The sequence below is a fragment of the Stegodyphus dumicola genome, chromosome 8 (genome assembly GCF_044657685.1).
Source record: "Stegodyphus dumicola isolate Sdum_Otavi_A_Nest chromosome 8, ASM4465768v1".
NCBI classification, from domain to species: domain Eukaryota; kingdom Metazoa; phylum Arthropoda; class Arachnida; order Araneae; family Eresidae; genus Stegodyphus; species Stegodyphus dumicola.
In genome coordinates this window covers 132,464,637-132,479,550 of record NC_140775.1, presented here as the reverse complement: position 1 = coordinate 132,479,550, position 14,914 = coordinate 132,464,637, and the positions used below count along the sequence as shown (strand labels likewise).

The 14,914-nt window shown below is 29.2% G+C and overlaps 1 protein-coding gene across 1 annotated transcript in view; it reads right to left on the bottom strand.

Moving 5' to 3' along the window:
* LOC118197250 (ceramide synthase 1-like) overlaps nucleotides 1-14,914 on the bottom strand; it is a 70,690-nt gene that overhangs the window by 28,219 nt on the left and 27,557 nt on the right. Inside the window, exon 4 of the mRNA XM_035368754.2 lies at nucleotides 14,540-14,701. Coding sequence (XP_035224645.1) covers nucleotides 14,540-14,701 — 162 coding nt within the window. The remainder of the gene's footprint in view (nucleotides 1-14,539; nucleotides 14,702-14,914) is intronic.

The following is a 14,914-nucleotide window of genomic DNA, read 5'->3' as shown; positions in this document are numbered from 1 at the left end:
TATGAACTGACCAAGCGGAACGAGAATGCAAATTTTTAAGATCTTGATAGAAATTCAAACATGTGTAGTATCTGGGTGGGAGGAAAAGAATGCCGAATGTACCGGAATTTTCTACTGCTTTCGCAATTCGAACCAACAGAACGATGGGCATATACTCTCCGCGCACACCAAAGGTTATGTTAATGCAGAGAAAGGGGGATAAGCTATTTCCGGGAGTATGATTTACCATCTGACATTCCATATTAGGAAGAAAAGTTGTTTATTTAGTTTCGATTTTGGTACGGGAAAAATTACGTGTTCAATTAAAAAAAAAAAAAAATAAGCACTAAAAACAAAAACAAAAAAAAGTGGGGCTTTAAAGAAAAAGTAAGCACCTATAAGCCCTTTATATTTTATTTTCGAATATAAGGACTTATAAGGACTGCTACGAACCCTGGACAGTCTTAGATTAATCTGCACAATTCACATTGGATATATGTAGTGAATTTTACAGTATGCACAATTCACATTGGAAAATGGAAACAACTTTAACATAACACTCTTTATAGATCTCTGACTAACAAATATCTTTTGCTGAATTTTAAATAATAAAGAGCATACTGAGATATATTTAAACAGATTATCAAATTATCAAAATCAGACGTGTTCTAAAAATATAACTTGAATTTAGCACAAAGTAAGGCAAACTGATTTTGCAAAACAGAAGCAAACACATTCAGAATCATTATGTTAGCATAAATTAGAATACGATACAAAAAGCACATTAACTCATTTCACACTTTCCTAAATAGAAGTATATTTAAATGTGCTCAAGCTGAAGAATGTAACATGATTCTTATCACAAATAATATTTTAAAATTCATGATTCTTGTTGTTGTCTTGTTCATAATACATGGAACAATGGTTGCTAGAGCCTACGCCAAAGAGCAATTGGACTTCTATTTTCCACCCCCAATTTTGAGGAGCAGCATCCTGGAGGGGATCCGGGGGTCTTGCACTCTTGTCTCCTTCCACCAATCCACAAAAGAGGACTTTCGGCTTGGAGCTTATTTAAAGTGCCATCATGCTGCATCAACACTATACATTTACAAGCATCCATGTCTTCTCTGGGATTCGAACCCAGGCCCTTCAGTACCGTAGTAGACTCTACTAACCACTATACTGTCTGGGTGACATTCATGATTCTTATCATAAAGAAATGTTACAAATATTAGAAACTGCTGCAGAATGCATTTATCCTGTATACTTTATAATGGGGAAGGGAAAGCAAAGCAAGTGGGAGAAAAAGTTTTCAGTCCTTAAGCAATTTTAAAATGAAGATTTTATGACAGACTGTAGAGGACATTTTACAGAAATATCAATATGATATTGCTTTTCCTCATTTCATCCATAATAAAACTTGCTTAGTATCTAAATATATTATCAAATGAATCTGGATGATTATGAATACAACACTGAAAAGGCAGGCTAGAAGTGGATGGGATATATAAACTTAATGGCATCCCAATAACATCAATTCAAGATGGTATGACTATGAACAATGCAAGTTTTTAACATTCCTTCATCCTGGTACCTCCAAATACAGCCATCATAGAGTTTAAGCAAATGTGAGATTTGTCAGAAAAGATAATGTCAGGCCATGGATACATTCAATGATGAATATACCATTATAGGTGTTGATTTTTCTGCTGTAACATCAATAGAAATCAAAGCAATGGTTACTTTGCTGACAATCTGTCACATTGCAAACATCATCACACCACACATGTGGGTACTTGGTTGCTATGCACCTCACTGAGTTTCCTGATGTACAATTTATGTGATATGGCCATATAATCCCTAACAGTTATATAGACAAGTTATCTGTCATTTCAGGCACTGATAAGTGCAGACTAGCAAGATCCCTCACAGTGCTGTGTGTCACCCTGTTGGAGCTGCAATTCTGGAGCTGACTGCAAATTCTTGAAACTATCATTAAATCTCAACCAACATATGCAGGAACTGCACAGTACACCTTTGCCAATCAAATTCCGGGATGTGCTGTGCGTCTCGTTAAAAAAAGGGGGGGGGGATTTATACCATCACCAAGATGTGATGGTATAAATTCCCCCTTTTTTTAACGAGACATAACTTGCAACAATCAGTAATCATGATTTCCTAATAAAAACTTTGATTTCAGTTTGCTTTTTTATGCTGCTTTGAAGCATCATTACTCTTGCCTGTGATGTGTGTTATGAAATGTTTAGTCATTTTCACATCCCCATATATTCTACCTTTCATAAAAATTTTAGATTTGATGTGCATTTTCTTTGTGGTGTACCAATTTTAAAGGCCAGTGCAGTAGTTATTTTTCATTCAGGAAAAAAAAGGGGAATATTCTCCATATTCCAAGATGCACAAGACAGGGAAGCATTATTGACAACAACATAATAATCAGACCACACATAATCATTACTATAAGAAGCTACATATGTTTCATAGTGAAATCCATGACTAAAACAGAAAGATGAGAACTCTGACATTTTTAACAGGAAAGCATGATTAACATTCATTTGAATTGTTTAAGTTCTTCAAAAATGACATATAAACATATTGACTAAATGAAACAGTCAATTAGACTCTTGGTTCTCAAACCAGTTAAGCAAATGTTGAATATTTTATAAATCAAAATTCCATTCTCATTGATAGCAGTCAAAGGATCAAATTAACTGTTACAGAAAATTGAACATTATTATTTAAAAAAATCTTATTTGCAGCTTCCTAAATATTCAGAAAGTCGCCCTCCCCCCATTTATTTGAATTGTCACTAATTGCATACTGCAAAAATATTTTAATAATATGCAACAGCAGAATATGCTAGCTCAATCTGATGAGCCATAATAATAAATTTTCACACCAAATTCAATATAGCACTTCCTTTCAGATACTAGAGGATTAAATTTCACATATCACTTTTTAAGTAACAAATATTACAACTGCAAGTTAGTAATCTATAATAAATATCAGAAATAAAAATTTCCTCAAACCAGATTATCAAGAATTTAATTAAGATAATGAAATCTCAACTGCATTAATAATTATAAGCAAATATTATTGTTATTTGACAAAATCGTTTCTTCTCTAATACGTCATTCTAATATTTTGGTAAAACTGTACATATTTAATGCACAAAATAAGTACAATTTCAAAATTTTACATTTATTATTACTGAATACCCGAATATATACTTTAGGAATTTTTATTCCACCTTTTTAAATGAACAACCTCAATTTACGAACACTTTTTTCTGCTATGAAATAAATAACTTTATTTTGTGGCTAATACAGCAATTTTTTCTAGCAATATATAAATGTTAATTAAGAAAGATACTTATTGATTACAATTTATTCCCTGATTAAAATTTTATGCTAAATTTGCTTTTGAGCGACACACCATACGAAGACTTTGACAAATCTAGGTGCACATAACACTGGGAGTGCAAAAGAACTACAGCTATGTGAGTGCTAGCAGACACTACTGTACCATGCATATTTATAAGTCTGGTGTGAGAAGTATGTTAACATACTTACAAATCCTTATTTAACAACCACATTTTGAAGAAAGAAATCGGTACAGTAGTTCAACTGCATACTGGTAGAATTCTGAGTAAGAAGAACCTAAAATCTGTCAGAATTTTACGGGATATAGAATGCAGGTACTCAGAAGTTTGGCTAATATTCATATTTCGTGCATAACTCTTCCTTACACATCCATTTTGGTGACAAAAGAACATTCGAGATCTAAACTAGTGAAGTTTTTACGTGCATGCAATAAAGCAAACCAACACACTTTACAACTTGCAAAATATACATAAATAATAATTTTGCATAATAATTTTTTTGATTGTTTACTTTTATTTTCCAAATTTAAAAAAAAAAAAAAATTACTGTAGACTTTACACAAGTAGATTTGAAAATACTACATAGAAGTAATTTATTTCAATGAGATAATAGAATTCCTTCCCTAGAAATTAAAAATCCAAATAAAATAAGAATTTAAAATATATATTCTCCAAATAAAGCCTAGATTAAAGTATAGTGTTTCATATAATTTGTTTTGTGTAATTAAAAATTATATGAATTTAACTTTTAAAATATAAATTCAATTTAATAACTTGTACCATGATATTGTGTATTTATATTTACTAAAAATTAAATTATTTGCAATGTGTGCTTACAAATATTTAAATTAAACACTCTGTATTCCTAGCATTTCATAAGAGAATTCTAATCCTGAAACACAAAAATAGTATTTATAATTTTAGTCTCCATTAACAGAGAAAACTTTATGATAAAATATGATTGAAATTAAAAAAAAAAAAAAAAAAAAAAAAAAAAAAGAGGAGGAAGCACTGTTTGGATCAGAAGAATCTGAATTTTTAGATTCCAATATTTAGCATTTGAAAACGTGTAAATCTGCAGAGCAAAATATACAAGTGAAAAATCAAAACTAATTCTGTAATGATGAAAAGCATTAATTACATATATATTCAAGACACAAAAATATAAAGAAAATATACTAAAAAATTAATTAGCAAATAGATAAGTGAATTCCTAATCTTAATTTAAATACATTCCCCCTTCAAGGATCTGTATTGCACCATTTACGTCATCATGTTTTCTGCAATGTGAAAGCTCTTGCTCGGTCATTGCTTAGGATTAAAAAAAGGATCCAAGCTTATAGCCCCTGCAGCTTCATATGCGCTTACTTTCTTGCCTGCTGCCACCTAGTTAAACTCTGTTTACCATTCTGCAGTTCCAAAAATGCAATTGCATTTTAAGTAAAATCATGGCGTGCAGATTGCACCTATTATGATAAATGATTTCTACAGAATATGATTCTAAAGAATTGTTTAGGTTCAGAAATAGAATGTATTTAATCATCTAGTTATGCTTTGTAAGGATTCCAGTGTACTACACAAGAGTTAAGTTAGCTGCTATCAACATTCCTGCCACTCCAGCCATGATTGTTAGTTAATGAGTCTTCTTCTCACACCATAGCATCAAAATTATTAAACACCACACACTATGTAAACTTAATAATAATTAGAATAAAAAATTACATGAGCTGGTAACATTTTCTGATTTTTATGGCATCAGGATCTGTATGTTATACATTACTAGATAATTCAATAAAAATATTCTTAGTCACAGACATTATGGCACCTGAGCTGATAATAACTTCTATTTTTGACAGGATAAAATTTTCTTAGCAGCATGAAAACAATACTACCTGCTCTCAGGTGCTAAGAAAAGCTACATAAAGCCCTCAAAGAAATTTGATAAATTAATACAGTTAATTCTAAAATGGTGTAAATATTTCATATAATAAATAATTTTTGGCTAAAAAATTAATACTAAGAGAAGCTTGCCAGAAATTAAATCAGAATGAAATAGGCAAAATATTTCAGTAAAAAACTGCAGTCACTCTTTTACAGCAATAAAGGTTTGGCAGTGATGTTCAATGTTGTTTATGATGGCATATATTAAGTCAAACGGAAGAAATGTCATTTAAAGCAATTTTAAATGCTTCTTTAGTATTGCGTTGAACATAAAGTGACCACATGTCCCGCTTTTTGGAAGACTTTCCCGCATCCTGCCGATTTTTAAAAATGTCCTGCTTTTTAGAAAACACCTGCATTTCTTATTTTAAATGTACTGTAAAAATATATTACCTATTATTTATTAATTATTATAGTGAATATAAAGAAATAAAAAATGCTCGATCATTGTCGTTACATCTCGTCAAGGAATATGCATTGTCAACGGAGGAACAGCTAGCATTAGCTGAAGGGCTATTCGCTTTACACACCATAAACCACTATCAAAGTTTCAGATCAACTAACTGTACGTCGCAAATGATCAAAACATTGTACGACAAAAAATTTGCTTGTGCAAGGACAAGAACTGAAGCAATTATTTGTAATTGCAGAAAGAATTAGATAAATGCACATTTATATCCATTATTCTGGTGCTTCCAACCACAAAGATTTAAAATTATTTCCCACAATTGTTAGACTTTTTGATCAAGAAACAGGAATTAAAATTAGAATATTAGATTTTGTTTCATTGCTGGGTGAAACTTCACAAATGATTTTTGATTCAATAAGTACTATTTTAAAAAAGAATAATTTGAACAATAAAATTATTCCCTATTGTGAGGATAACACTAATGCAAATTTTGGTGGAAAAGCCAGAAGAGGCATCAATAATGTTTTTATGAAACTTAACAAACATTTGAACAAAAAATTATTGGAGTAGGTTGTGCAGCACATATTCTACGCAATACTGTTCAAATAGCATCTGACTTACTTCCAGTCAATGTTGAAATATTATTGCAAAAAATTTATTCGTATTTATATATATATATATATACTATGTGTGTTGAAAGTTTAAAGGATTTTTGTGAAAGTGCGAAAATCAAATATAAAAGAATTATTGGTTACAGCAAAACATGATGGCTAGCTCTTTAACCAGCTGTAGAAAATATTTTTTAAATATACGAACCATTAAAATCATACTTTTTATCACAAGATAAATGTCCAAGAATATAGCAGCTCTTTTTTGAAAATGACACATCACAAATTTGGCTTCAGTTCATCCACAACCAAGCTACATTATTTCACAATATTGTGAAATTTACTGAAGAAGACAAAATTTCAATTACAGAATTGTCAAATGAAATCAATAATTTATAAACAAAATTGCGAGAAAGAACGTTCCTTTAGTTATTCGAAAGGACATCACTAGGTTGGAAAAACAAGGTGTCATTAAATGACCGGATTTTCTGAAAGAAGTCAGAAATTTTTATAATAACTACTTGGAATATCTTGAAGAATAGAGAATTCAATTCGAGGATATTAAAAAGTTTGCATTGGGTGACATTAAAAAAGGAGATTTTATGGGAATATGTGGAAAAATCTTTTTAATATATTAGTAACCATTTTCCAAAAAATAATATTTACAAAAATGATCTTTTTGATGAGGTGTCATTAGTAAAAAGATACATTACCGATTAAAAAATTAAATGTTGGTTGTCTGCAAATATGGAAACAGACAAAAAAATGGATGGAGTTATTCCTTCATTTTAAACAGAATAATATTCCCTATGAAAATAGTTTGAAAATTGTAGAATACGCTGTTTCCCTTCCAGAAACAAATGCAGCCACAGAACATGTTTTTTCTAGTATCAATAAAATATGAACAATTGAAAAAACGTTAGTTGAACATTAAAACTTTAAAATCTGCATTAAGCATAAATTATAATTTGACCAATTCATGTGAGAAATTTCAAGGCATTTTAATAAATGATCCGAATCTATTGCAAAGTATTCACTTGGATAAAATATATAACAGTGAAAGAAAATCATAATTTTTTAGTAAAATTTTTAATTAATGAAAAACATAATATTCAAATTATTGTTTTTTTACAAATATTTTTATAGTTACCAATACTTAATAATAAATATATTTTTGTATATTTATAGACAAGTATATGAATGTATATAATAAACTTTTTTTAATTATTGGTTTGCTTTCATAACTAAATTACAATTCTCATTTCATTCCATTTGTCCCACTTTGTCTCAATGAAAATGTGGTCACTCTAGTTGAACACCACACATTATCAACCAATTTTAGGTTGCAAGAAATCATCAAAACTCATCTTAGTGTAAATACTGTTCAATTGATGATCTTTACAGATATGGTGAAGAATCATCTCTTATACTTTATTTCTCATATCTAATGGTTCAGTAGAAAATGCTAGATACACAATTATCGTAGTAAGGCAATGGTAAATTTTAACTTGCAGTTATTTACTCTATTACATCATCTATCCATTTTGGACTAAGATACCACAATATTAACAGTCTTATATAGGGTTCATACACATTTCTTTACCATCTATACTTTAACACTTCTTTACTTTTAAGGACCATCAATGAAAAAAATTTAGGGCCTATCAAGCAAATAAGAACAAAATAAACTAAAGTAATTATGTCACTTTTGTAATATCACTTTTGTAAAAAAAATCTGTGAGTAGGATGCATTATTATTACACATAATCTAATATTTAACTTAATCATAAAACCAATTTAAGAATAAAATTAACTTCACAAATTTTTTCAAGCAATTTTCATTATATTGTAAAATTTCTTCAAACACTTATATTTTATGCTTATAATAGTCCCATATATTTTAAAGAGGTATAATTAAATTGTGACATAAAATAATAAAAATCAATGTGACTCATAACAGAAGCTTGGCTGTTGCCACTGCAGCTGCTTGCTTAGAGAGAGAGAGCTACTAATCAGAACAGACGTGAACACCTGATGTTGATAAGTTTTGAAAGGTAAATGTCATAGCTTCGTGTAAATTTGATGGAGTTATAACCCAGTTAATATACAGCATTTAAAATAAAATTCCAATAAACCACTGAAGCACCAGAAATTACAGGTTGTTTTGTATTATTTTAAGTCCAATTAGCTGTAAGGAATAAAGTTTTATGTTACATTTTTGTGTTATATCTTGCACCTACAATAAGGATTAAAGAAAAGGGATATCTCATCTTAACATGTAGCAATAACTTCTAAGTGGAATGAGTTATAAGTAATTAAATTATATAGACAGATACTATTGGCCATTAATAGATTTACATGGTTACAATGATAATTTTATTTTTATTTTTAAAAACATCCATTAAAAAGCCATTAACAACATTTTAAGGAGTTATAATTTATGATATTGATTCTAAAATGATAATAGTATAACTATACATTTACATTTCGAAACAAAATGTTTATGCAACTTTTTCAATCCAGATATTTTCATTAATTTACACAAATTTCCTTCTCTTTGGCATTTTCTCTAAGTTTATTTGTTTCAATAAAGAAACCAATGTTCCTACTGTTTTCTGCTTCGCCACCTAATCTGTTAACATTTCAATGATATACACCGTGCAAAAAAAAGAGAGCGACTGTTCTACATCTCCCATTCTACTGGGCCGATTGATGAAATTCAAACTGCATTTTTTATGTCTCGAAAGCGCCATTTAGGTTATATATTGGAATTATATATAGCATTATTCTAACACAGGCATTTTGACAATAACACAGGCATTTTGACAACAATAATGTTCTTTATATAACATTTTTTATTATAATTGTTAATAGTTAATTAATTTGTTAGAGGATTAATTTTAAATAAAGTTGTCGCCTTCCATTTCAAATGGCTGAGAGGTAAAGTCGCTGAACACTGGTAGTTCGCTCCGGGGCTCGAATCCCGGCGAACAGGCTGGTTGCAGAGCCATTCATTCATTTCATTGGTTGCAGGGTTTTTCTCATGTGCAATGCGTATACGAGCTGGTTTCCCTTATAAAGTTCTTCACAAAGGCATCTCTCCTTCTAAGCAGATAGCCCTGCTTTGCCGTAACTTAACAATCCAATTCAATCCATTTCATCAGTATTTGGTCAGAGCCTTTATCAGTCTTTAAAGACTAGGCATTTTAGTCATGAGATGAAAGGAAAGACCGGTTTCATCAAGAGGGAAAATGTCTTCGGATGATATCCATATACGTCACTGAATAAATTACTGAATCTTCAAATTATTTGACTGATAAATCATGGGATGCTCCATTTATGCTACGATATAATGTCCTATTACATAATTTAAATTTATACAACCATATAATCAAAAAAATTGCTCTTCACTTTAATCTGCAATGATATCGTTTTTGTCTTTTCTGTCAGCACAAACAAACTCAATTGCTGCTATTTGCCAGTGTACACGTCCAAGCGTTTCTCTTTGAACACCCAACTTCCTTGCAGTAGATCCCCCTCTTAAATTTTTGCTTTTATTCCCTCAATTTTTTTCTACATTTGTTTTTAGTGCTGACACAAGAAAATTAAGATTCTTCGATTGTTATACTTCTATAAGTTTTGCATTCTAGTCATTTTTTTAAAAATATCAGTTGCATCAAATGCATTTCAGCTGAAGACAGCTTTTCATTTTCTAGACATTTTAACTATAAATAAAGTATAAAAGAAAGTCCAAAGGACATATATTTGAATTAAAAGATTTTTGTTAAATGAGGAACAAATAAACCACTCCAGCAACGCTTTTCCGGTACCACCAAGTGACCCGATTCTTATATTGAGTGAAAACAATCTAAATCATATTATTTTGAATTTTTAAGCCTAATAATTTCTATATTAAAGAAAATGTTTTTTATATAATCTACAACACAAGAGGAAATTACTACTTAAAACATTCTTTCTAAGAGGATTAATATAAAAATTTATATTTATATACAGTCAAAAGTCGTTAATTCGGACACCCATAATCCGGAATGATCTATAATCTGGACCTCAATGTTAAAAACTTTCTGCGCATGCATCGCGTTGACACATGCGCATGCATCGCGTTGACACATGCGCATAGGCGTTTACGCGTGCACGTAAGACCTTAACGACTGCGCATATGCGTGTGCGCCAAGTGCAGAATACGTTTTCGCGTGCGTGTTTTATGTATAATGGATGGTATAAGCTAAATTATTTAATTATCTATTTCAGTTAATGTTGATGATTGCGTTGTTCCTTAATCTTCGAATTGGATGCGGCTTATTATTTTTTGCAGACTGTAAGAGCAATTTTATAAAAGTAAACTTGAACTTTCGATTATGTCAAATAGAATTTCCGATGCTGGAGCTCCCAAAGGATCTACAAAACGAAAGTATGTTTTGATGTCCATCAAACAAAAGGTGGAATTGCTTCAAAAAATGGATAAAGACATGAAGAAGGTGCCAGAGAGGTTAGTGAAAACGAAAAAATTTCGATTGACAAGTTAGTTGGTATTCTCGGCACAGCCATTACGGGACTTGAACAGCGGAACTTTGTAAACGAACAAGAAATTATGTCTGTTTATAGAATTAAAGAATTTATCACATAAAACGAAGCAACTTAAACAACTTACATTGAAAGAAATGTTTCATAAAGTAAATAAATAAATTAAATATTAAGCTTTTTTTTTTTTTTTTTTTTTTGTAAATTTTGATACCCTTTAGATCATAATTGTTCTTTATTTCATAAATTACGGTTAATATTTTTAATTTTAGAATTTCTGCATGGTATCTTACGAGATTTAAACTGATGATCTATAATCCGGAAAAATCGATAATCCAGAATCGCCGAAGTCCCGACGAGTCCGGATTAATGACTTTTGACTGTATATATTTTTTAAAGCTGAGACATGACCCAAACTGTCGATGCCGTATTTGCTTAAAAACATTGTGAAAATAAACATCAAACAATCTTTCTCAGTTTTAGACAATTAAATTTAAATGGAGTTAAAGTAAAGTAGCAGACGATAACACCGAAAAGGTAAAAATTTACTCTTATAAATATTTTTTTTTAAAAGGAAGAAAGAAATTTAAAAAAAAAGTTCAAAATTTGAATAATATCATCAATAATTTTTAAAAAAAATTCTTTTCATATAGTATTCATAAATATTTATTATGCATTCATTGAGGGGAAAAATTTCATATAATTAAATCTCCGTAAAAATTTATTTGAAATTTAAGGTTAAAAATAGCTGTGACAATTCACTGTAACAAAACCCATAAACCACACTTGGCGTTATTAACGCTGGAAAAAAAAAAAAAAAAAAAAAAGGAGGTGCCAAATTTCAAAACACGAAAATATGTAAATTTGTGCACATCTCGGAAAATTTTGAATAAAAAAAACTCTGATTTTTTGCAGGTATTCTTAGAAATACACCTACTTCAAGATGATGGTAAAAATTTTATAGTTTATAATTCAAAAATTTTTTCAAAAAATTTATAAATATAATTTTAAAATAGAAATTTTAAAAATAAATTTTAAAAAATGGGTGAAAGGAAGAATAAAAAAAAGTTTAATAAAAAAGAGAGATTAATAAATATATACCAAATTCAATTAACATTGAGGAGCTAAAATTTTGAGAGCTAATTTTTTAAAAACTACTCATGCGATTTTTACAAAACTTGGCACTCTGGCATAATTTAAGTTGTAGAATCGGAACAGGGAAAAAAATTGGTATGTCATTTCAAAAAAAGGTTCGATTTTGTGTCAAAATACCTATGTTAGAATAATGCTATATATAAATCTAATATATATCCTAAATCGTGCTTTCGAGACATGAAAAACAATTTGAATTTTATCAATTGGCCCAGTAGAATGGGAGATATAAAACTGTCCCCCCTTTTTTTTTGCGCAGTGTACCTTTGAAGAATAAATTTCTCTCTTAATAAAACCAATTTCTTTTTCAATGAATTTCCTAGTCATTCTAGAATTTTCAGATTTAATTAAAGATTTTTGTTATTCTACAAAACTGTCTGCACTTAAAATGTATAGAAGAAAATACTAATTTTACTTCTATAATAATATGGATATTGAGAATAAATATGAAATGATACAAGGTCAAAGCAGACACCGGAGCCAGCGTGGCTGAATTTTTAGAACTTTGTGAAGCACCGAGCAACAAAATTTAGAGCAAAAGTTTTAAAATAGAGGGCAGGCACTGAGGTATGTATGGCGTACTGATACAAATATGAGGACTTTTAATAAATTGCTGGTTTTCAAATTCTTTGCTATCTTTGTTTGCTTCGATATTTATGTCTGGTGGAAAGATAAGAAAATAAAGTGAAGATAAACATTTTAAGAGAAGACTTCTGAAATAACTGTTTTTCCATAAATTCTCCAAAATATAAGTAATTCATCACAAGTTTTATATAAAATATATCCATTAAGTGTTAATACCATAAAGACACTCTTCATTTCATCAATTTTTAAGGAAACTGTAGGTCTATAAATATCTTGCCTTCAAAATAATAATCTACATATCTTGCCTTTAGACCTTCTAAGGTGCAAAATCTATAATCCAAAAGAAAAATTAACTCTACATGCTCTGTAAGAGCAAAAAGTCAGAAGATTTTTGAAAAAGGTTCAGAAAACAGATGGGTACAATGAATTATCAAGAGAAACCAATACAAGTTTAAATATTCTAAAACAGTTGTATGGGTAAAACTCTTAACATGAAAAAAATAATGAAATTAATTTTTAAATAATTACAGTAGCATTTTTGCTTTTTCTAAGTGTTTTCTTCATATACTAATATTTTGGAAACTGTGCTTTATAGAATTTATTATCTTATTTAATTTTCAAAATCAAAATATTTCTAAGTACCAAAACGAAAAATAACGTCACTTTTAAATATGGCAAGAGAAAATAAAAAAGTTTTATTTCAATGTTACCTTAATACAGTGTTATTTTTTAATATTTATCAATGTTATTAAATGTTTGTAATGTTATCAAATGTTATAACAAAAACTGTCAAAATTTCACAAATCTCTGAATTACACAAATTGCCAAAATGTTGGTAAGTTGTCAAATTTAGCCCCACATAATAAAAGAAGTCATATCCTAAAAAGGGAAAAGTTATTTTTGATGTAATATTTCACGAAAAAATACTACACTTGCCAACAAATTTGTAAAAAAATCCCATCATCGGTAAAAACGGCATTTCAAAACATTCATTTTAAAAATTCCGTTGCTATCATTTAAAACTAAATGAGTTTCTGTAGCTATTGAGAAGTATATACCTTCACATTACAGTATCACTACCTTAAAAAAAAAAGGTCTGCTTATAAAAATTTTGTTTAAGAGCAGCTGGTAAAAACAAGGACTTTTGTTATGAAATTTCTTTCAGTTTCTACTCTGATTAAGATTTTACAGAAACACATATTACATGATTAATATAAATAAAAATATACTTCCTTTGAAACTTCATCAAGATAATTTGTGAAATGAAACCAAAATAAAACCTAAATACATGCATATTAAACTTGAGTGACATGACCACCTTTATCCACTCATGAGATTTCCTGTCAATTAATATATATTAGATTATATAATTTAAACTATTTAGTTTCTCATACATTTTTAACCCCCTGAGTGGCATGACCAACGTTGCCCAATCATGAGGTTTTTTTTTTTTTTTTTTTTTTTTTTTTTTTTCACTTCATATATATTAGCTTATAATTAAAAATATTTCACTACCTTATGTAATGTAAATATGATCGTACCAAATGGAAGTTTATGAAAACAGAGACTAAAATAAGTAATTATAAAAATTTAGCAACAAAAGCTCTTTAAATACAGATGAGCAAATCCAAAACCTGTATCATTTAGAGGATTAATAAATGTAGTTATATTACATCAGCCAAAAATTTGGTAAAAAAATATTGATGGATATTTTCTCAGCATCTCAATCACATTACATAATATTACTCGGAACCATTAGATAATACTTATATAAAAGAAATCTATCAACACATGCAATATAAAACAGTTTTTCACGAATTACAGGAAAAAAAAAAATATTAGTTGTAAAAATGAGAAATCTGTAATATCTACATATCATAAAACAGAAGTTTAGAAAATTCTAAAGGATAAAATTTGACTTACCATAAAACAGTAAAACAAAAGAATGAAATGTTTGCAAAAATTTCATGTTTCTTGACCAATCTGTTGGCTTGTATTTTGAAATAAACATTTAACTTTGTAAATTCGAGAAGAATATCACACACATCATGAGTAAATAATACCAAAGACCCAATATTATGATATCTGAAACACACAAAAATAAAATTCAAAACATACACTGAGATTATTATTTATTCCTCTACGTAAATAAAATTGAACATGAAAGCAAAACAAATTATGAAATTTACACAAAGTAATAAACTTTTCATATTTCACTTTGGAATCCTGAACACAAACTACAATTATAGAAAGTATGTTAAAAAACATTTTTCCCTTCATAAAGAAAATATAATGCAA